Source organism: Pantherophis guttatus, chromosome 7 (assembly GCF_059756535.1).
Source record: "Pantherophis guttatus breed Tessera chromosome 7, ASM5975653v1, whole genome shotgun sequence".
In the NCBI taxonomy this organism is placed as follows: Eukaryota; Metazoa; Chordata; class Lepidosauria; order Squamata; family Colubridae; genus Pantherophis; species Pantherophis guttatus.
Window position 1 is genome coordinate 29845372 of NC_142069.1, and position 21728 is coordinate 29867099.

The 21728-nt window shown below is 39.6% G+C and overlaps 1 protein-coding gene across 1 annotated transcript; it reads left to right on the forward strand.

Moving 5' to 3' along the window:
* The first annotated feature begins 4236 nt into the window (after window positions 1-4236).
* GCAT (glycine C-acetyltransferase) lies at window positions 4237-20147 on the forward strand. The gene is made up of 9 exons (XM_034402962.3): window positions 4237-4510; window positions 8068-8198; window positions 9415-9516; window positions 10219-10365; window positions 10499-10653; window positions 12850-12932; window positions 14256-14427; window positions 16272-16393; window positions 18930-20147. The coding sequence occupies exons 1-9, from the start codon at window positions 4312-4314 to the stop codon at window positions 19079-19081; spliced, it is 1263 nt and encodes a 420-aa protein (XP_034258853.2). The 5' UTR covers window positions 4237-4311; the 3' UTR covers window positions 19082-20147.
* Window positions 20148-21728: the final 1581 nt, after the last annotated feature.

A 21728-nucleotide genomic window follows, 5' to 3' on the forward strand; every position in this document is an offset into this window, starting at 1 on the left:
CTAACGTTTTAGTTATTCTTCATTTACATTATGTTGTGTAAAAATCATTTTTATAACACTGCAGAATGAGTTATATATCTTCAACACTAGACAGATCAAGACCATTATTCTTGATCAAATATGTTAACTTGAAAGGAGAAAAGAGACAGTTTTTTGGTAATGAAAACAAATCAGTAAGGAAAAATATGTGCCCAAACCTAGGTTTCTCCATTCTGTTGTTCTCCAGATACTTCTTTCCCCTCTCCTGCATCAAACGTATCTGGGAAGCATGAGTTTAAAAAAGCTTTATTATAATTCTATATAAACATAGCATTGGTGGCAAGTGAAGGAATTGGATATTTGAGAGGTTGAAAAGAAAAGTAGTTTTCATCACAGAAAAATCAATATAACTTGGCCACTAGATGTCAGCCCAACAAAACATAATCTCATTTTACTATGAAAATATGTTTTACAGTAAAAATATCCAATCTGCTATTTAGTTCTTTGTCTAAACCCTGTGTAAACTATAGACAAAGTTGCATTTACATTACAAATGTGTGTGTGTGTCACGGTTGTTTGCTACAATATTGAAAACTCTTACATAGTATCATAGATGGTAAACATTTGATATTAGAACCATCAGATGGTCCCACAGTGTCTGGTTTGGAATTTGTAATAGAGATAGAAACAAAGTGAATAGAATATTTGGAATTTATGGACTGCAAGAAAGTACTTTCAAGGAACAAATACATCTGTTCCTCCAAAATACCATGCAGATGTGGCTTTATAAAGTTAAACAATTAATTGACATTTGTCTGACATGTTTAAGATCAAAATTCCAAATGGAGAATTGTTTGCTAAATCTTCACAATGGCTCCTGCATCTAGCCATAAGATTGAGATAAAATAAAGGGAAATAGAGAAGGGAAATTGAAAGGAGGCATGCATCTGGATCACTTTCCATATAGTGCGTGCAACACACATAGCTGAAAATATATGTTTGTCATTTGTCTTGTGATGCAGTTGGGAAAGGTGCATCCACAATCATTGTTTTAAGCCAGGATGCCTGCACTCATTCACCACACATTGCTGTAAATAGGTTTCTCTAAAGTCAGCCAAAGTCTCCAACTTGAACAAGTCTGTTACTGAAACACAAAGTAACAGAACATTGGGAAATAGGCCTTGTGCTTCAATATTATCTGGTTTTGAAAGTAGGCATGCAAACAAACAAAACCCTGGTGTTTCCAGTTTGAAAAAAACATGAAAAAAATCTGAAAAATAGAATAAGAACAACTAACATTCTTAACTGAAATATAAAAACTTGAGCAGGTTTGGGGTGTTTCCATCCTTGAAGATCAGAGGAAGAAATAAAGTAAAAAATAAAGTCCTGTAAACTAGTAATTGTAAACATAGATTATCAAAGAACAGTGAATATAAGAGCATATCCTCCTTCCAATTGTAGCACAATTTTGAAAAATCTCACTTTTCCCCAAATTTGAATTTTCACCCTCAAATCCAGCTAAATAAATGCACTTTAAACAATCCTAGTGAATGTTATTGTTAACATTAACAAGTTAATAAATGTATAATTTTAAATAAAACCTACATCATCTTTTTGGCTACTTTCCAAATTTTCTTCTCATATGCAAAGATTCTCCAAGCAGAATAAAAATATTCAACACATATAAGCAACATTAAATTATAACAGATCCAAAGGGTAGCATAAAACTATGTGTAAATATTACATGCAGGAGCAAAAAGATCTTGGCATGTTGATCAATTACTTCCAACCTTATTTGAGGATTGTGGGCGCTTTCCTGAGTCTCTTAACAACTGGGCTTTTCAGTTTCATTTTTTTTAACCTAACAGTGGGGAACCAGATGTTCATAGAACTTAAAATGTGTATTTTTCCTAATTTGTTCAAGTACATCTTTAGTATTCAAGGCAGGCAAGAGAATAATGTGCAGAGTTTAAACAACATATAGGAGACCTACTTCACTGCCTGATTTATAATTTTGCTTTATTAATGCATTGCTATAGGCATTTATTTTGCATGATATGTTACTCCCCCTCTCTCATTTGTTCCTTACCTTTTCTGATCTCTGTAGGGGGCTTACAGTCAAGCCCAAAACACAAAGGAACAATTATGAAATGGAACAATGACAAACATAACAAAACAAAAATTAAATCTGGGTACAGAAACCTACGGCAGTTGAAAGAATTTGGTCTCTATCAGGGAAGTTTGGATTTCACATACTATTGTAAATCTCAAACGCCACACAACTTTATACAGGAAAGGCAGTCTTTCAAATAATTAGATCCTAAACCACTAATTGTACAAATTGTAATCAGCATTTTGAGTAGTCCCAGCAACAAACCAGATATATACTAGACATTTCAGCAATATGGGAGTGCTTCCTAAGGTAGTTCTGCCTGAGGCAAATACTTATTCCTAATCCATCTCATATTTCTTTTGCAGAAGGGTTTCAATGGACTCTTACTACAGTACTGGTAACAGGATAGCATTTTTCAGCATAAACATCTATGGAGATTCTCAGTCATGCAGGTCATAGTTGTCCCAAAGGTGTATTTTCAAAAGGCAATTGGACTTTGTTTTTCTTTAAAGACGTTTCACTTCTTATCCAGCTTCTTGAAGTTTCTTGGATGAGAAGCGAAACATCTTCAAGAAAAAACAAAGCTCAGTTGCCTTTTGAAAAAGCACCTTTGGAACATTTTTCAGCATACAAACAAGATATTTAGATCAGCAAGCTAGTTTAGGAAGTGTGGGTGAACTATCCCTCTCTGAGATAAACTTTTTAAATTTGGAAATAGAGATTTCCTAGTCTGAAATCAGAGCAGGATAGACATATGGGAAGGGTCATTCTACAAGCCAAGAAGAGACGTTATTCTGCAGCAGACGTTCCCTCCAATTTCCAGCCATCTTATCTTACTCAACAGAACATCGCATTAAAATCCCTGGGTGTGGATCAGTCAATTCCAGATAATTTTTGGATCCCATGTGGGTTTGCATTAAAAGGAAAAGCACTGGCAATTTGAACTGATCCTATGTCCTGATTTCTATTGATAAGTTATATATGGTGAATTGATTATAGCTCTCAAACTGACTTCAAGGTAGTTACACAGGGGAAACTTGACAATAATCTAACAATGAAACTAAGCAAAACATCTCTAAAGTTTCTACTTTGGAAAGTTTGCAATTGGCAGTGTAACTTTGATACCTGTCTGGAGAGGTATTGGAGCTCAGAGAAAAAGTTCAAGCACCTAAAACCCCAGTGCTTCTGAGTAGAAGAAAAAGGGATGAATAGTCTTAATATATACTATATACTATTTGATTTCCTTTGAGAAATAAAGATTGAGCACAGATAACAGGCAACCAGGTAGATTCATTATGCTATGTTCCATCTCCAGAAACATCCAGTAGCTTCAAGAGCCATGCTTGTGTTCACTTAACAAGCCACATACAAGTAATCACATGTTGCTCTAGTCTGTTCTATTAACTCAGCAAAAATGAGCTTCTCTTTTTCACAGATTTCAGTTGCATTAACTTGGTGGAGGAAAGAAGAAAATACCCTGTATTGCACAACAATTCTTATTGTCCATATTAACATTTTCAAAAGTTTCCATTGTTTCTCTAGCCAGACATCTCCTTAAACCAGTATTTCTTAAAGTGTGGCCCTAGGACCCTCCAGAGATCTCCAAGACCCTCTCAGGAATGTATAAAATCAACGCCAGCCTATGTTGAAAAATAATACACTATTAAAATCAAATCAAATAATCATAAGAAGCAATAATGGCAGAAATTGCATCCACTTTAGTTTTTAAAACAATAAATATCAATAAATATAACTAATATGAACAAAACTCTTTTGGGATCCTGCATAATTTTTAGAAGTGAAAAGGCATCCTAAGAGAAGCAAAGTTTAAGAAACAAATGAAAAATAGCGGAGAAACCTGATCAGTTAATTCTAAGCAAGTTAATTTCAAATTAACTTAAGCAAGCTCTCAGGTTTCTTTACATTCTTTCCTGTTAGGCCTGCCTTACTTGTTCCAATAGCCCATCTGGCTATTTTTCATTCCGCTCCTTACCAATTTCAGTTCAATTTCTGCTCCGCTTTAGAGTGTCAGAATATCATTTTTTCCCCCCTAACGTGTCCCTGTCTCTTTAAATAAATTCTGCTGCTTATTGGTGCGGCTGGAGGGAAGAAGCCTTTTCTTTTCGCTGATTGGCTGCTCAGTCCACGCCTCTTTTTAGAGTGAAGCGCTCGCCAGCCAGATCTTGTCTTCTCACTTTGTCTGTGTTTCCTTCGGAGCCATGTGGGGCAGCCAGTTCTTACGGCCCCCGTTTGTCCTGGGGCAACGTGGCCCTTCGCGGGCGCGGTCTGCTTTGGCCCAGCTCAAGCGCCTGCTGGAGGGTGAGCTGGAGGGTATCCGAGGGGCCGGAACCTGGAAGAACGAGAGGGTGATAACATCAAAGCAAGGCCCGCATATTAACGTGGAAGGCAGCCGAGGAGGTAAGTCGTTGGGAAGGAGAAACGAAAGGGAAACGGAGCTTTGGGAAGGGGGGGATACAGAAAACTTATTTGGCAATAGTTTCAGGGAATCATGTTCCTCTTTCTTATTGAACTGACATATTTGGTAAGCAGAAACCAGACTTATCATCTGATGTATGTTAATGGTGCTGGTAACAGTAACAGAGTTGGAAGGGACCTTGGAGGTCATCTAATCCAACCCCCTGCTCTCTCAGGAGACCTATACTATTTCTGATAAATGGCTGTCCAGTCCAGGGGTCTGCAACCTTAAACACTCAAAAGAGCCATTTGGACCCGTTTCCCACAGAAAAGAAAACACCGGGAGCCACAAAACCCTTCCTGTGCCTGACTATTTCTTGAGCGGCTCCAAAACTAGCATATGCCGTTAAATGAAATGTTCTGTTTTATTCTGAAACTTTTCTTTTCTTGGATTTATCCATGGGTGGCCTACCAGGAATTGAAAAGCTTAATAATCGTGTGCAGGCGGGTGTCACACATTGGCAGTTGTGTCGCATATTTTGAATGACAGGGAGCTGTAGCAGAGGGGCGAAAGAGCCCCATGCGGCGAAAGAGCTGCAGGTTGCTGACCCCTGGTCCAGTCTCTTTTTAAAAGCCTCCAGTGATGGGGCGCTTACAACTTCCCAGGGTAATTTGTTCCACTGGTTAATTATTTTCAGTTAGGAATTTTCTCCTTAGTTTTAGGTTGGTTCTCTCCTAGGTTAGTTTCCATCAGTGGTGGGTTTCAATTTTTTTTAGTGCCGGTTCTGTGGGTGTGGCTTGGTGGATGTGACATCACTTGGTGGGTGTGGCTTGGTGGGCATGGCAGGGGAAGGATACTGTAAAATCTCCATTTCCACTCCACTCCAGGGAAAGGATACTGAAAAATCCCTGTTTCCTCCTGATTAGCTGGGACTTGGGAGGCAGAGAATAGATGGGGGCGGGGCCAGTCAGAATTTTTACTACCGGTTCTCCGAAGTACTCAAAATTTCCGCTACCGGTTCTCCAGAACTGGTCAGAACCTGCTGCAACCCACCTCTGGTTTCCATCCTTTTTTTTTTATCCTGCCTTTAGGTGCTTTGGTAAATAAATTGGGCCCTCTTCCTTGTGGAAGCGTCTAAGTATTGGAAGACTGCTATCCTGTCACCCCCTGGTCCTTCTTTTCACTAGACTAAATATACCCAGTTCCTGCAATTGTTCGTCATATGTTTTAGCTTCTAGGCCCCTAATCATTTTTTAACTCTCTCCCAAAAGTCTCAACATTTTTTTTTGTATTGGACTGACCAATATTCCAAGTGCAGAATGGGACAACTTGCTGCAGCCAATTTGCCATACCCAACTCGCCGCAGAACAATTCACCACAGGACAATTCAACAATTCAGTTATTTAATTATTTCAAATAATTAAAACCTTGTTTTAATTTTTGTCATTCACATATCATTTTGTCCCTCCTTTGGCATCTTTTCTTTAAGATTCTGTTCCACTATTTCTTCAATATTAGTGCAATTCTTGTCCTATGGCAAGTTGGCCACAGCGAGTTGGCCATTCTGCACTTAGTCCAATACAACCCTATAAGAAAATGGGGAAAAAAAACTAGATCAAGTGTAAGGGTTAAGATTTGGGTTACTTTTAGGGTGGCTTAAGTGGGAAGATGCTTGCCTCCCACTCAGAAGGTTGAGAGTTCAATCCTGGGTTGAGAGAGTTCAATCTGGTAGTGGAAAGATGCTTGCCTCCCACTCAGCCAGTTGAGAGAGAGTTCAATCCTGGACAGTGGCTGCAGAGGAATTGGGAAGGACTCAGTTCCAGCCAGTCGCCCTGACTCTATACAGGGAGTTTGTTTTAGATTACTTTTCTCTTGCATGGAACAACTCCTACTGACTTTGCAGAAAGAGCCACGTCTTTTTCTTGGGAACTATGCATCCATGATCTTCCTAACTTAGAAAGGTTCAAACCCAATCTTTCTTATATGTCCCTTTGGGTGTCTAGTGGTCTTGAAAAATAATGCTTTGTTGAATAAAATTCATCTTAAGGTCAAGTAATACTGTTTTGACATTCTTTTAAAACCCGTTGATTTGCAAAAACAAAATCTTCTAACTTCTTATTGGAAGCGATCTGCAAATTACCCATATTTTTCAGTGCCATTTTTCAATTGTAAATAAAAATTAGCTCTAGGAATAAAGCTTTTTCTAACAATATGAAAGTTAAGAATCTTCAGATGCAGCTCAATCACGCTCAAACCATACTACCAAATGAGAATATATTTTCATCAAATGTATGATGAGAAATTTCATATAGTCAGAATTGTTTTCACAAAACATCAAAAGCTGCTCTAAAATGTTAATTCCCATTTCCGCCCCAGGAATTCTAGAAAAATTCTTTGTGCCCAATTTTAAGGATTAGATTGTCCCATAGGCATAATTCCGCCTGCTTATTTCAAACCACATTTATTATTTTACTCCCTACTCCTTCCATTTAGAAGCAGCATTTTAACTCTTTAGTATTTCTTTTTGTTTGGTCATCTAAATAATTTGACCTGCACTGTGTCATTTGAGAATATATTAAAAAGGATTGGTACTTGGAATTTTGCTGAACTGGGAACCAGTGCACAGGTTACAGGCTTCTGAGTGAATCTGGTGTATAAATGTTCATATCATCTCCATGGCCAATTTCTTCTCCATAACACACACATTAACATTTTGTGATAGTTGAGTGGAGAAAGTTGGAATAGGTGGGGAAAGTGAAAACAGGGGCAGACTTTTAAGGGTTGGGATCAACTTTTTTGAACAAGACCATATTATATTTAGACAAGAGTGGGTTTGTGGTAACTATGGGGATTCATGTTTTTTTTTAACATTGATATCTTTTGCAGGGCTTTATACTTTAGTTTTCATCTATTTCCCAGATTTATTCATAGCACAGGCTCTTAAGATTTCTTTAAACCCATCAGTGCCAAAGGTGATTCCAAGCTAACAAGAAAGGGATTCAAGTATGCATATTTGGGACCTCAACTTACCCACCTCTGGAGTAGATTAATATTATAATTTAGCTTTGATCTTGCTATTCCCATGATTAATCTTTGCATTTATATCCATAACTCTGACTCTGCATTACAATCCAAACAAAGGTTCATTCTCCCATATTTGCTAGTGTAAAGAAAGGGTATTTTTTAATAACCCAGTAGGCCTGGACCTGCATATACTCTATGTGCAGTTTTTTTTTTTAAAAAAAAATAGTATCGAAACCTGCAATTATTGAGAAAGATCTGTACAGTAATGTTATTCTTAAGGGTCTATTTTCAAATATCCAAATCTCAGACAACAAGAGACAAAATGATGTCTGCTAGAAGTCCTGACAAGCAGAAGCTGAACAGAATAAGTGGACAAAACCACCTCATGACATAAAGTAAAACCATCTACAATCTAAAAATCGAAATATAGAACATATTTCTATATATAATAGAAATGTAGAATTACTTAAGAAATTGCATGTGGCTGGATTGCCCAGTTCATTTCCTCTTCTTACTACATGTCATTTTTTTGCAGATATCCTGAATTTCTGTGCCAACAATTACCTTGGACTTTCTAGTCATCCAGAAGTCATCCGTGCTGGACATGATGCTCTGGAGAAGTATGGAGCTGGCCTCAGTTCTGTCCGCTTCATCTGTGGAACACAAGTAGGAAGGCATAGAAATGCGGTCCTGTGTAAAAGCTATCATTTTATAATTCAATTAATAATGCCTTATAGCACTATATTTGCAGAGTAAGCATTTGAAAATTTGATTTTCCTTAGTAGTTGCTCTGGGGACAATTTTTAAGAGTTAACAATTTTCACAAGCAAGACAAAGTTCGGTTGTATTATTTCTTAGGACTGTTTAGCACTTCAATTTGGAAGCCAAAAATGCTTCAGAACATAGGAGGTGCTCTCATAGCAGTATCTGCAACTTTTCTGAAGGAGCTGCATCTTGCAGGATCCAATCTGGGTCAGTCACTGGGACCAGAGGTTTTGTCTTCTGAGCTTTCGGACTTGTGCTTGAACCCATATTCAGGGAACTTCTCTCTAGCTAGCTCTCTCTAGAACGGAAGACAAGACCTTGGGTCCCAGTGATGGACCCAGATTGGATCCTGCAACATTATCCCGGGACACGTATATTTGCTATCATTCGTGTGCTGCATATTGAATTGAATTGAATTGAATACTTTATTTTGCCAAGTGTGATTAGACACACAAGGAATTTGTCTCTGGTGCAGAAGCTCTCAGTGTACATGCAAAGCAACAGAATAATAATAATCAAAATAATAATACCAATAAGAGGGGGTAGTAAAGAAGATAATAAGAAGGATAAATAATAATACTGCAGACATACTATATGGGTAAATACACATAGACATTAGAGAGCGCTGTGAGAATTAGTGTTCAGCAGAGTGATGACATGAGGGGGAAAAACTGCCCATGTGTCTAATTGTTTTGGCCTGCAATGCTCTATAGCACTGTCCTGAGGGGAGGAATTGAAACAGTTTTATGTCCAGGATGTTGGGGTCTGTATATATCATCTCAGCCCTCCTTCTGACCCAAGTGATATACAGGTTTTCTATGGAAGGCAGGTTGATTGCAATTCTATAGTTACAATTTCAAATCTCCCAGGACTTTTCCCCAGAACAGCACAAGGAACTGCAGGCAGATGTCACATAATATAATGCTGCTTGTGACTCTTATCTACTTTGTGCAACCAAATGAGATGGAAACAAACCATGACTAATCAATGTATGCATGCACTGTGGTTTTGTATCGTCAAAAATATGGATGTAGATTGTTCAACCTGCACGGGTAATAGTGATAACTGTGGCCATTTATGTTGGAATTTTTTCCCCTCTATTTTTCAATTTTTTTAGAATATACATAAGGATCTGGAGGAGAAGATTGCTCGTTTCCATCAAAGAGAAGATGCCATTCTCTACATCAGCTGCTTTGATGCCAATGCTGGAATCTTTGAGGTTGTTAATTTTGTGTAAATAGGAGATTGATGCAAGAAGGGATGGATTTCCAATTGCAATTGTAATTGTAAAGCAATTGTAAAGCAACCATATTTGCAGTAATTTCTGAATGATTCACTGTAGTAGTGCTAAATAACAAAAATTGTTCTGATCCTTTCACAATGATATTATGGCAGAGTGATTATATTCTGCCAACTCTTTAACTCTAAATCTGATATTGTTATTGGTAGCATCCTAAAAGCAAAATTAATCTTTGCTAAAATCTTCATTTTTACTAAAGCAATTCTTCCAAACCATGATAAATTCAACCTTTTATATTTATTCAAACTTTCCAAACTTTCCTTCTTTAAGCTGCCTAGATTTTCCTGTAGCTTATTTAATCATGGTTAAACCATGGCTTAGTGTGGCATAAGTATCTATACAATATTCCAGAAATTTGTATATGGAAATAGATGTAGGAGTATGGAGCAAAACATGTAAACAGATGCCAAAGGAAAGTAAATGTTTAAGTAAAAACATTTTATAATTTGTTATAACCTGTGTATAACCTGTTGTAATTTATATGTATACACAATAATACAATACAAAATAAACATACAAACATTCCAAACAGCAACAATAAATACCTTAGCAATGTTAGAATTCCCATTTGTGATGGGATTCTTTTTTATAACTATTCTATTTGTTTTCTGATATTTACAGGCACTTCTGACGCCCGAAGATGCAATACTGTCAGATGAACTGAACCATGCCTCTATAATTGATGGAATCCGTCTTTGTAAAGCCAATAAATATCGTTACAAACATATGGATATGCAAGATCTGGAAGTCAAACTGCAGGAGGCACAGGTTAGTAGCTGGGTGACTCCTAGATTGTTCAGTGGTACAGATCTGCCAAAAACCAAAGCAAAACAAAATTCTCAGAATCTTTAACTAGCCAGAATCCCTCATCTATACTCTTGTCATCCACTGTTCTGCACAGAAATGTCGTCTGCGGATGGTGGCTACAGATGGTGCTTTTTCCATGGATGGAGATATTGCCCCGTTAAAGGAAATATGTAGACTCGCTCAGAAATACAACGCCTTTGTTTTTATCGATGAATGTCATGCCACTGGGTTTCTTGGGCCTAATGGCAGGTAGGCATTAGGCATTACTTTTTTCTGATGGAAAGGATGTTAGAAAAGCAGCTATATAGTGACTGTATTTGTTGAGAATAGCAAAATAAAATTTGTTTCTGTGCTGCTTTTTGTCAAAAAAATCCATTTTAGAACATATACAGCAGTGTACTTCTCACATCAAATTATCCTTGATTTCTTAAATAAAGCATGATGTCCAAAGCACACTGCAAAGCAATTGCAACAGCACATAGACCTATATACCGCTTTACAGTGCTTTACAGCACTCTCTAAGCTGTTTTACAGAGTCAGCATATTGCCCCCAACCATATGGGTCCTCATTTTACCCACCTCGGAAGGATAGAAGGCTGAGTCAACCTTGAGCCTGGTGAGATTTGAACTACCAAATTGCAGGCAGCCGGCAGTCACCGGAAGTAGCCTGCAGTAATGCACTCTAACCACTGCATCACCACGGCTCTTATTGATATGAATTCTTGTCCACAATGGTTGGGTTCACACAACAAGCTAAGTCAAGATCAAATAAAACACAGTATGATTTAGCATAATATAGGTAGTTCTCGGTTAATGACTGTCTTGTTTAGTAAGCATTTGAATGCCCAGTGGCACTGAAAAAATAGGTTTGTGACCAATCATCAAAGTTACATGGGTTGCAGCAGCCCCATAGCAATAGGTTTGCAATTTAAGAGCTTGGCAAGTGTGATTTACAACAGTTGCAGCATATCACAGTCACACGATCAGCATGTGCAATCTTCATAGCCAGTTTCTAACAAGCAAAGTTAATGGAGAAGCTGGCAGGAGGTTGTAAGTCGTAGTTTAAAAGCTGTGAGTGATTAACTTCACAACAGCAGTCAACTGATAAATGTTGGATGTGGTCATGTGATGTGTTATTTAATGACTACATCCCTTAGCAATGGAGTCGGTCCCAATTGTGGTGGTTAAGTAACGAGAGTCTGTATATTATCCCTCTCAGTATAATAAAAACTTATTAACAAGAATCACTGAGTAGAATGAAAGTTAAGTCATCATAAAAAGTTTGATGGAATAGGGATCTGCTTAAAGCAATGTTTCTCAACCTTGGTAGCTTGAAGATGGGTAGACTTCAACTCCCAGAATCCTCAGCCAGCAGCACTGGCTGGGGGATTCTGGGAGTTGAAGTCTCCCCATCTTCAAGTTTCCAAGGTTGAGAAACACTGGCTTAAAGGATGATGATAACAACAATGTGTTTGCCATTCTGCTTGTAAAATGACAAGTACAATGCATTCTGTGCTGTATTTACATTTCTGTGAAATTCTGTATATAAAGGGAAGTATTAGCCTTTTATTTATGCTTTTACTACCCCTTGTACATAGATCAATTTTTTCTCAGACTATTTCTGGGCATTCTTTTGAGAATTGATCATGAATGGTAGATAAGCATTACTAAAACTATATTAATCTTCTACAATGCAAGTGCTGTTGGGAATAAGCACCTTTAGATTATATATTCACATTGAGGTGTATACTATTTAGATCCAAAGTGGACAAGGGTTCTTCAAACCCAACATGAGTGCCTTCTTTCTACGCCTTTAAAAAACACCTGACAAGTAGAGAAGGAGCTCCTATGCTGGATCTGAAGCATGTTTGTTCATTTTGGATCTGAATATACTGTATGCTGCTTGCCATCAGATTTTGTTTCAAATAGATTCTTTTGAATACACCTCCCAATTCTTTCTGATACATAAGAGCCATTTTATTAGCAAGAAGGACAACATGCTTGTTTGAAGAGTTCTCTGCAGATAGAACATCAAATTTATTCTGAAGTGGCTTCTTATGGTGTGTATACAGAGACAATTATGGAAGACAATTCTAGATTGGTTTGGGGCAAAGTCTTTTTAAGAGAGACTTAAACAGCAAGAACATACAAAAATGTGTGTGCTGTAGAATAGTCTTCCCTAATTTATGTCCTCCAGGTGTATTGAACTGCAACCCTCCAACATCCAAGTTCTGTTGCTGAGTTGGACAAGACTATAATAATGGCTTGTATTCTATTGGAATTTACAGGTTTTCCCTTTCAGACTAGATAGTTGTTTGTATCCTTACCTTCTGAAAAATGACAATGAAAGGGCAAGGCTACAGCAAGTGTAAGCATGCTAATTTTGGATTGCTGTTACTTCGACTTGAACTACCTTAGACTATTAAGGTTCTTTTCTCCCTGCAGGGGCACCGATGAGCTTTTGGGAGTGATGGATCAAGTAACTATAATCAACTCAACACTCGGAAAAGCCCTTGGGGGAGCAGCAGGTGCCAGTTTCAGCTAATGGTTTTAACATATAGTTTCTAAATCTTGAAAGCTTTGAGGAAAGACAGGGCAATTTGTTTTCTATTTTAGCTTACTAATGTATGCCTTGCTTTACATCAGAAGCAGTTTTGCAGATCTTTCTGCTCCTTTCATGGAAATAAGTTTGAAGGAGAACATGGATTTATGGTCTTGTGCTACAACTAAAGACACCATTTTTGTCTATTCTAATCTGGTGCTTTCCAGATGTGTTGGATACCAATTTCCATTATTCCTTGCCAAGATTATAGGCTCCATTTTGGGGGAAACTGCAAGACAGAAGTTTGCATAAGAAAAGGCAATTTAAGAGAATGATTGAGCTGTCCGGTCATAGTACTATTTCTGTCCATTTCTTGGTCACCTGTAGTTCCTGGGAACGTATCACGCCAAACTAACTGATCCACCAACACCACACAAACTTTTTTCTGAACGGGGGAAGCATTTTGGATATATTTTATCTTTCCATATCTACGTTCCTTCACATTGTTTTTCTCCATTCTAACTATGGAGAGGTCAAACTCTTTCCCTGAACCTTTTTGAAATGAAATCCTAGCCAAGCCTCCAACCATATATAACTCTCTACTACTTCTGGCAATATCTGTATGATCATTCGTTAAAACTGGGTTGGCTGCAGGCCACATTCAGTCAACCGGGCCCATTTTTTGACATTGTTGGAGTCCCTCAACATTGCCCTTATGAAATTTAGCAGCAAACCACCAAATAATATCAACATAATTTTCTTCAGGTTGGGGCTAAATGAGAAGTAACAAATGTATTAATCCACTGATAGGAACAACAGCCCTATTTTAAGCGATAGAAAAAAATGGAAATTCAAGCTTCACCCCAACCTATGCTGTCTTTAGCTCTTTGCACCTCTAGCCCCTAGCCATTCAAAAGTATAGTTGCTGACCACAAAAATATTCTTTTACCTCTCCTTAAGGAAAACAAAATAGTATGTCTGTATTCGCCATTCACTTATTCTTCCTGCATCTAATCCGGGTTCCTTTCAAAAGTGAAATAAAGAACTTGGGTACTCTTTTGGCTGAATACTGCACTTTTTTGCACAAGTGTATGAATTTTCAAGAGCAGCACAGACCACCAGTTATGCATTGGGAAGATTCCATTGGGATCTTTGATCTTAACTGTCTGGATTATAAAAAGAGCAAAAATTATAGTGTGTCAGCTTTTTGGAAGACTCATTGGGGATTACAGGTTGGGGAAACACAAGCCTTGGTGCCTGTAGTAGAAACTGTTCTATTACAATTTAATAAAACTTTTTCTCTTTGTAGGTGGCTACACAACTGGTCCTAAAGCACTCGTCGATCTTCTGCGCCAACGTTCTCGCCCCTACCTCTTTTCTAACAGCTTGCCTCCTGCTGTTGTGGGCTGTGCCTCCAAAGCTCTGGACCTCCTCATGGAGAGCAATGCCATTGCGCAGTCCATGGCTGCCAAGACTTCACAGTAAGGGAGAATATATTGTGCCCTTCACTCTAATAATCTATCTAATAATAGATTGTTCTACAGAGAAAGAGGGTTTGGTTTACCTATTGAACTAGTGTACGAGTTCTTAGCTGTTCGAATAAACCTATATTTGCATTGCATGCTAAATGATAACCATGGTTAAACCTTAAACATAGAATGCCAAGCCAAAACTAAGCAAAGTTGTGTAATGCCTTAGCATGATGCAGGAATTGAGAAACACGTTCTAGTCTAGAATTTAACAAATTAGCAGTCCTTACTCTGCATGGATTTCCTTCAGCGATGCATTTTTTAGCAATTGAACCTAGGCATGTTGTGTGACACAAATGGAAAAAAGAGGCTTACCAGCTTGGATGGATAAGTTTATATTTTCATCCTATTTTACCCAGTTCCAATAAGTATATTTTCAAATGGGAACTGAGAAATGAACTGAACTCTCTCTGCCTCAGACAAATGTACTCCCTCTGAATTCTGTGGAAATACTTATAATTCCATATATAGCTCTGTCTCTTAAAAGATGTATTAAGAATTGCTACACCGTTGAGACTGATCTAATTTCCACAATTTTGGAATCCACAAGGATTGCTTTTCTTCCTGTTGCCTCCTGTTTTGATTTGCTTTTTCTATATTCTCACCCCAATCCTTGCCAAATACTTAACATTTCAGGCAAAGGCAAGGAAATACCTTGTACTGCTGTGCCAATTAGGTGAAGTAACGACATTTCCTCAGCTTGTACAAAAGGTGGAACTTCTATCAAAATGAGGTAACATGGTTCTCTGATTCTAGCCAGCCAGTGTAGCTCTCCTCCAGGATGTTCCCTTTCATTTTCTCATATTTCCCCAGCATTTTGTGGATACTGGCAGAGTTTTTATGCAGCTGCTTTGGTCTGTTTAATGAGAACTATTTTTTTCTGTTCTTTCTTGGCCTTTTCTTAAAGGTGTCATAATCTGTTGAACTTACACATCCAATACTGACAGCACAAGTGCTGCTTCTCCTGGAACTCTTCCTAATGATTTGAGATCAGCAACATGGAATTTGGAATAATTGTGCCTTCATTGCAAATGAGCTTTGAGTCCTCTTATAGTTAATTATGAGATGGGGAAATCACTTCAGCCAGTCTTCTGCGTGTGAGGATGGAGGAAGAGAGAGAACAGGAACCATCTTGACTCCTTAATGAGTTGCCTATGTGCATACTTCACCAAAGTATTTTAGTTTCTTTTGCAATCAATGGTGAGAAGGAGAAGGAGAGAAACTAACTGGTTGCAGGAGCCAGTTGTTGCCTAACTAAATAATTAAGTATGCTTAGATCTTATTCTATTTTCAGAGGAAGAACTTGTCCCCTTATACCAGGGGTCGGCAACCTTAAACATTCAAAGAGCCACAAAGGTCCTAACCGAAAGCCTCACGTTCAATTCTGGAGCCGACTGGAAGTCCAGTTCTCCCACCATAGAGTCTCCTCCTAGTGTGGCGTCCTTTTTCCTTTACCTGTTCTAACTGAAAGCCCTATCAATTGTGGAGCCAACTGGAAAACCCACCGCTTGCCATAGAGTCTCCTCCTGACGCTCCCCCCCACAACCGGAAGCTCCTCCCAAAATTGCACCAACCGGCAACGGAGAGTCACAGCAGAGGAATGAAAGAGCCATGGGTTGCCGACCCCTGCCTTATACCACACATATTCTAAATGGTTCTCACTTTGTATAACTATTGGCACCTATCATCTGAATTCTCTTAGGAAGTTATTATTTCTAAGGATTGAATTGCTGAGATGCCAGACATATGCATTTAGCTTAAAATAGATCAAATGATTATTTTCTTTTGATCTACAGGTTCCGAAGTAAGATGGCAGCAGCTGGATTTACAATTTCAGGCAATAATCATCCTATTTGCCCTGTGATGTTGGGTGATGCCCGGTTAGCTTCAGTGATGGCTGATGATATACTAAAAAGAGGTAAATGTTCTGGAGAAGTGGAGGCTCATATCGTACAATCTGACGTTATTTTTTTGCCCTCAGAAATTGGTTTCAGTGTCAATTAAACCACAGGAAGGCTTAAAGTTATTACTCTATACCCAGTATCCTTTAAACATTCTGTCATATGGGCAGTAATAATTAATAACTTCTAAAGCAGGGGTCTCCAACCTTGGCAACTTTAAGCCTGGTGGACTTCAACTCAGTCAGCTTTGCTGGCTGGGGAATTCTGGGAGTTGAAGTCCACCAGGCTTAAAGTTGCCAAGGTTGGAGACCCCTGTTCTAGAGGGCATTTGTAACAGCCTGCTTAAAATCTTAGCACTTGGCATCCACCTCATACTTATGAACAGAGAGAAGGGCTGTCCAACTTTGGCAACTTTAAGACTTGTGGGCGTCATCTCCCACAATTCCCCAGCCAACATTGCCAAAGTTGGACACCCCCGAATTAGAGGGGTGCCCCCACTGCCCCCCCCCGCTTTTCTTCACTTGTTCACATGCATTGTGCCCTTCTCTCTTAGCTTGGCTAGCTTAGCTCCCTCTTAACCCTTCTTCTGTGGGTCTTCCAGGCATGCATCCACCATCCAGAGGTGGGCGTTGCATAATGTAACAACTGGTTCGGCCAGAACCGAAAATGTGAGCGCACACACTTCAAACACTCAGCAATTATATAGGATGGGATAGCGCCAGGGTGGGTGGGCAGGCCCAGCCACTGGTCGAAATTACTGGTTCACCTGAACCGGTCCAGCAGCAGCCCACCTCTGCCACCATCCCTCTTCTTCCCTAGCCATCTTGTGCTTGCACATAGGCACCCCTCCACTTCTTACTTAGGACTTCCTCTAATCCCTATGTAATAAGCCATGTGTTTTAGGCTTGCTACAACAACTGGGACTGTTTGGATTGCCATCGCTAAGCAATGCATCACACTTTACAATCACATCGCTTAGCAACAGCAATCCTGGTCCCAATTGCCATCATAATTCAACATCTGCCTGTAGAAGAAACATCTGAACTAATTGCTGCTTCTGAGAATTCTTCTATTTTCATGAATGAAATAGAAATTCCTTTGGGGAATTCATAGAATTACAGAACTATCAAACTGAAAGATAATCTCAGAGGTTATCTACTTCAGGGAACTAGATCCAGGAAAACTAATTAAGTCATCCTCGAGAAGGGTCCTTCTTAAAAGCCTTCTCGGATGAAGAACCTACAACCTTCCTAGGTAGATTGTTCCACTCTTGTACTGATCTTACTATTGAATAGTTTTGCTTATGTTTAAGTGAAATCTAGGTAACTTCAATTTATATTATTTCTGACCTTAGTATCTATGGAGTGGAAAGTAGTTCATGACCATCTTCCTTATGTCCTGGCAACTTCCTTAGTCATGGCAACATATCAACTGAAACTTTTAGTAATTTCCAACTTCTCTTTTGTCTCAAAATGGTCCATAAAATGTGCCATCTACTTCCTAAGCCATCACTCTTCCAAGAGCATCTCCTTTCTCTGTTCATTCTCCTGCATTCTTTAGGACTTTGCTCCTTTTCATTAGATTAGGAAAGATTCTGGCCTGAAACCTGGAGTGCCAGTCGAAGCAGAGGATGCCAAGGAAGATTCAACCAGGGTCTGCTACAGAAGCTTCCTAGGACTGGACACACCACAATGTAGCAAATCTGTGCACAATGCTTTATTGCAGCACTCACCTTCCCAACAACAGGCGATTGTTCTGGGTCTTAAAATCATAGGGCTGGTCTTCTAATCCAACCCCTTGCTCAAGGCACAGCAATATCCTGTTGACATGTAAATCATCTTCAATACACAGTCCTTTGTGCTCAGTCTTTTAATATTCCATTCAAACAAAAGTCTCAAATTTTTAAAAATAGCACACAACCTTTTGCCTTTTTCCAAAAATTCTTGCACTTGGTTAGGATAATGTGCTGCCTCAGTGTGGTGGTTCCTGCAGCTATGCTGGCTGGAGAATTCTGGGAGTTGAAGTCCACAAGTCTTAAAGCTGCCAAGTTTGAAGACCTGTTCTAGTTGCTATCAAGCTCCCAGCAAAGCTCCAGGCAGGACTGCTGCTCACCATAGCTAGTTGAATGATAGTCCTGTTGCCTAATTGTAATAGCTGCCAATCTCCAGGCATTGCCTCCACCCCCACTCCTCCTCCTTCATGCCCCTATCTTATTTCCTTTCCTCCTCCACACCCACTCTGTTTTAGTGTTTGCTTTCGTAAGCTAAGAATCTGGGTGGGATGTGGCTGCCTCTGCAAAACAGCCTATCCTTGTAAATGCCGGATGTGACTCAATTATTACAGGCAGCTGGAAGACCAGCTCGGGTGCTTCTGAGTGGAGTGGTGAGTGAATGAATGTATGGTGTATGAGGGAAATGGGAGTGAGAAGCATTTTTACCTAGCCACGGCTACCCTTCCCAAGTGCAGATAGCCAACCCAACTTCCCTCCCTCATATCAACCCAGAGCCAAACCAAGGTTGGACTAACAGCAGCACCATTCTTATCACCCAACAGGCATTTATGTCATCGGCTTCAGCTATCCTGTAGTGCCCAAAGGTAAAGCCCGTATCCGAGTTCAGATCTCAGCTGTTCACAGCGAAGAGGATATTGATCGATGTGTGGAGGCCTTTATTGAAGTGGGGCGTAAACATGGAGCCTTGCCTTAAACGGCTGCAGGAAATGAACCGTGCCTTTCTACAATTGGAACCAAATGCTGCCAAATAACTCTTTAGCTTTGCCAATGACAAAGACTGTGGAAATTACAGTTCCAAATTCCCCAGTTTGCCTGCTCTTTTTATAAGGGTTAGTTTGCAATAGTTCCAATGATGCAATGTTAATTGAAGGTCTATGTTCTTCTAAGAACTACAATCCACTACTATGGTAGAAGATAAATAACGATTGTCTCTCCCGTGGTCAAAGGCAACCAGAGCTTATAACACGGGTGTCAAACTCAAGGCCCGGGGGCCGGATCTGGCCTGCAGGGTGTTTAGATTTGGCCCTTGTGGCCGCCCTGAAACAGCAAAGGACTGGCCCTCGGTGCTTCTGCCAGAGAAAATGGAGTTTGGGAGGCTCCATTTTCGGCTGTGATGGCCTCCTGCAGTCCTCTGCCAGTGAAAATGGAGGTGGGGGGGCTGCACGGGCTCTGTTTTTGCTGGCAAAGGGCTGCAGGAGGCCCTCGTGACTGAAAATGGAGCCTGGGCTGGCCATGCGCAGCTTCCCTGAGCTCCATTTTCACTGGCAGAGGGCTGCAGGTGGCTGTTGTGGCCAAAAACAGAGCCCAGGCGGGCCAAGTGACATCAAGCTGGCCACTCCCCCCTGGCCACTCTCCCCCCCCCCAGCCCCCCAAAGTCAAACAAACCTGATGTGGCCCTCAATGAAATTGAGTTTGACATCCCTGTTAGAACACAAGGGAAAAGGTTGCATAAAATACCCCATTCTGATTTGTGTCTTATGGTCAGGCCATTGTGGCTCCATTTTACCCCTTTCTTGCAGAAATCAAGTTGGAGGAAGGAGAGGAAAAGATGACTTTTTTCCCCTCTCATCCTTGCACAAATTTCTCTTTATGGAAGCAATTTCTTCAGATTGATCACTAGAGGGCGTATTTGTAACTCTAGCCTCAGGGACCCCAAGGCAGCAGAACATACATAAATTGCAGTAGTTTATTGCTTTTCATTATGCAATCTCCTCATTGTTGTATATTCCTTACAATATACTAAAAGCATTAACAAACAATTACTAGTTCTCTCTATTTTAATAGTCTCCTTTGTGTGTGTGTGTGTATGTATGTATGTGTATACACACACACACACACACACACACACACACACACAATTAGAAGTGGGAAAAGGGAGGGAATAGGATGTGTTCTAAATGGGACAAAGGAGCCAAAGTACAAGCATGTTTGTGATGGGGTAAAGCCAAATTTGATTTTGCAATTCTACCATGTACATGAGATTACCATATCTGGCCTTAAAGAGCTGGACAGCACTACACGGCAACAAGGAAATATAGCGCACCAGTCTAGTGACTCTATTTGTGTAGCCTGCATGTGGAAGCCCTACTAGCACAACCACTGTTAAGATTAAGAAAGAGGTCAGGTTCCCTTCTGTAAAATCAAACTGGCATAACTATAAGATATAATGTATATCTTTATAGGATATAAGAATATATCTTAAAGCATTGCCATGTTTCTTTTTTAAAAAGCAGTATTGAGTGTTCATTAAATTAGCATAAACCCAACTTTTTTCTGTCTGAGGCGAAAGTAAAATCTCTGCCCATCTCATATTATATACAGGGGTGGTGGCAACCAGTGAGCCAGTTATAATGGCTAGAAACATACATTCTCTGCTATCAATGAATTACATGAGGTATCTTTGGGAAACACATAGAAAAACCGGATATATGTGCCTTTCCTATTTCTCACTAATCTCCTGCAATAATGACTAATCTTACTCAAGACATTTTGCACTGATACCTCTTCGACTTTGTTGTCCTGAGCAACAGCGAACTGAATAGGAAAGAAACAAGTATCAAAGTGTTTTTTCTTAATCCATTCCATTATTTCAGTGGGGGAGATCAAGGGTAGAGGAAATGAACACTTTAAAAGGATGACAAAGTAGGATATTCACATACATTTTGCCAATGTTCGTAGGATATATGGTAATTGCAAAATTAGAATTTGTATGTATTCCTTTGAAGCAGCCTTGATGCCTGGCAACTGACTTCCTTCAATTTTCTTGATAAGATTTCAGAAATGGTTTGTCATTGCCTGCTTCCTAGGGCTGAGAGAAAGTGACTGGCCTGTGGTCACCCAGCTGGCTTGTGCCTAAGGCAGGACTAGAACTAATGGTATCCTGGTTTCTAGTCTGATGCCTGTAAGCACTGTATCAGACTGGCTTCTAGAATGGATTATTGGCATATAAGTAGATTTCATGATAAAAAGAATAATTGTAATAATATGATCTGTTCTGCCTGTTTGAACTGTTCTCTCAATTGCTGGAAAACTTCTGAACTTCTGTGCTCGCCTCTTATGATCGTTACGTTATGAGAGCCTTTGACTCAGCAAACCTTTAGGCAATCAACAATTACAAAACCAGACACAGGAACATCTCTTGAAAGAGCCACTCAGCTTTAGGAATTAATAATAGACTTGGCAGAAATTCCCACCTCACACTAGTTATGGATGCTAATGTTCTGGAATGTTTATTGTGGAACTGTGGTGGCGCAGTGGTTAAAATGCAGTACTGCAGGCTAATTCTGCCAACTGCCAGCAGTTCGGGTCTCATCAGCTCAAGGTTGATTCAGCCTTCTGAG

Coding starts and splice junctions, on each gene's coding strand:
- GCAT (XM_034402962.3), top strand. CDS start 4,312: ATGTGGGGCAGCCAGTTCTTACGGCCCCCGTTTGTCCTGGGGCAACGT. Junction 8,199..9,414: donor GCTTCATCTGTGGAACACAA/GTAGGAAGGCAT, acceptor CAATTTTTTTAG/AATATACATAAGGATCTGGA. Junction 10,366..10,498: donor TCAAACTGCAGGAGGCACAG/GTTAGTAGCTGG, acceptor TGTTCTGCACAG/AAATGTCGTCTGCGGATGGT.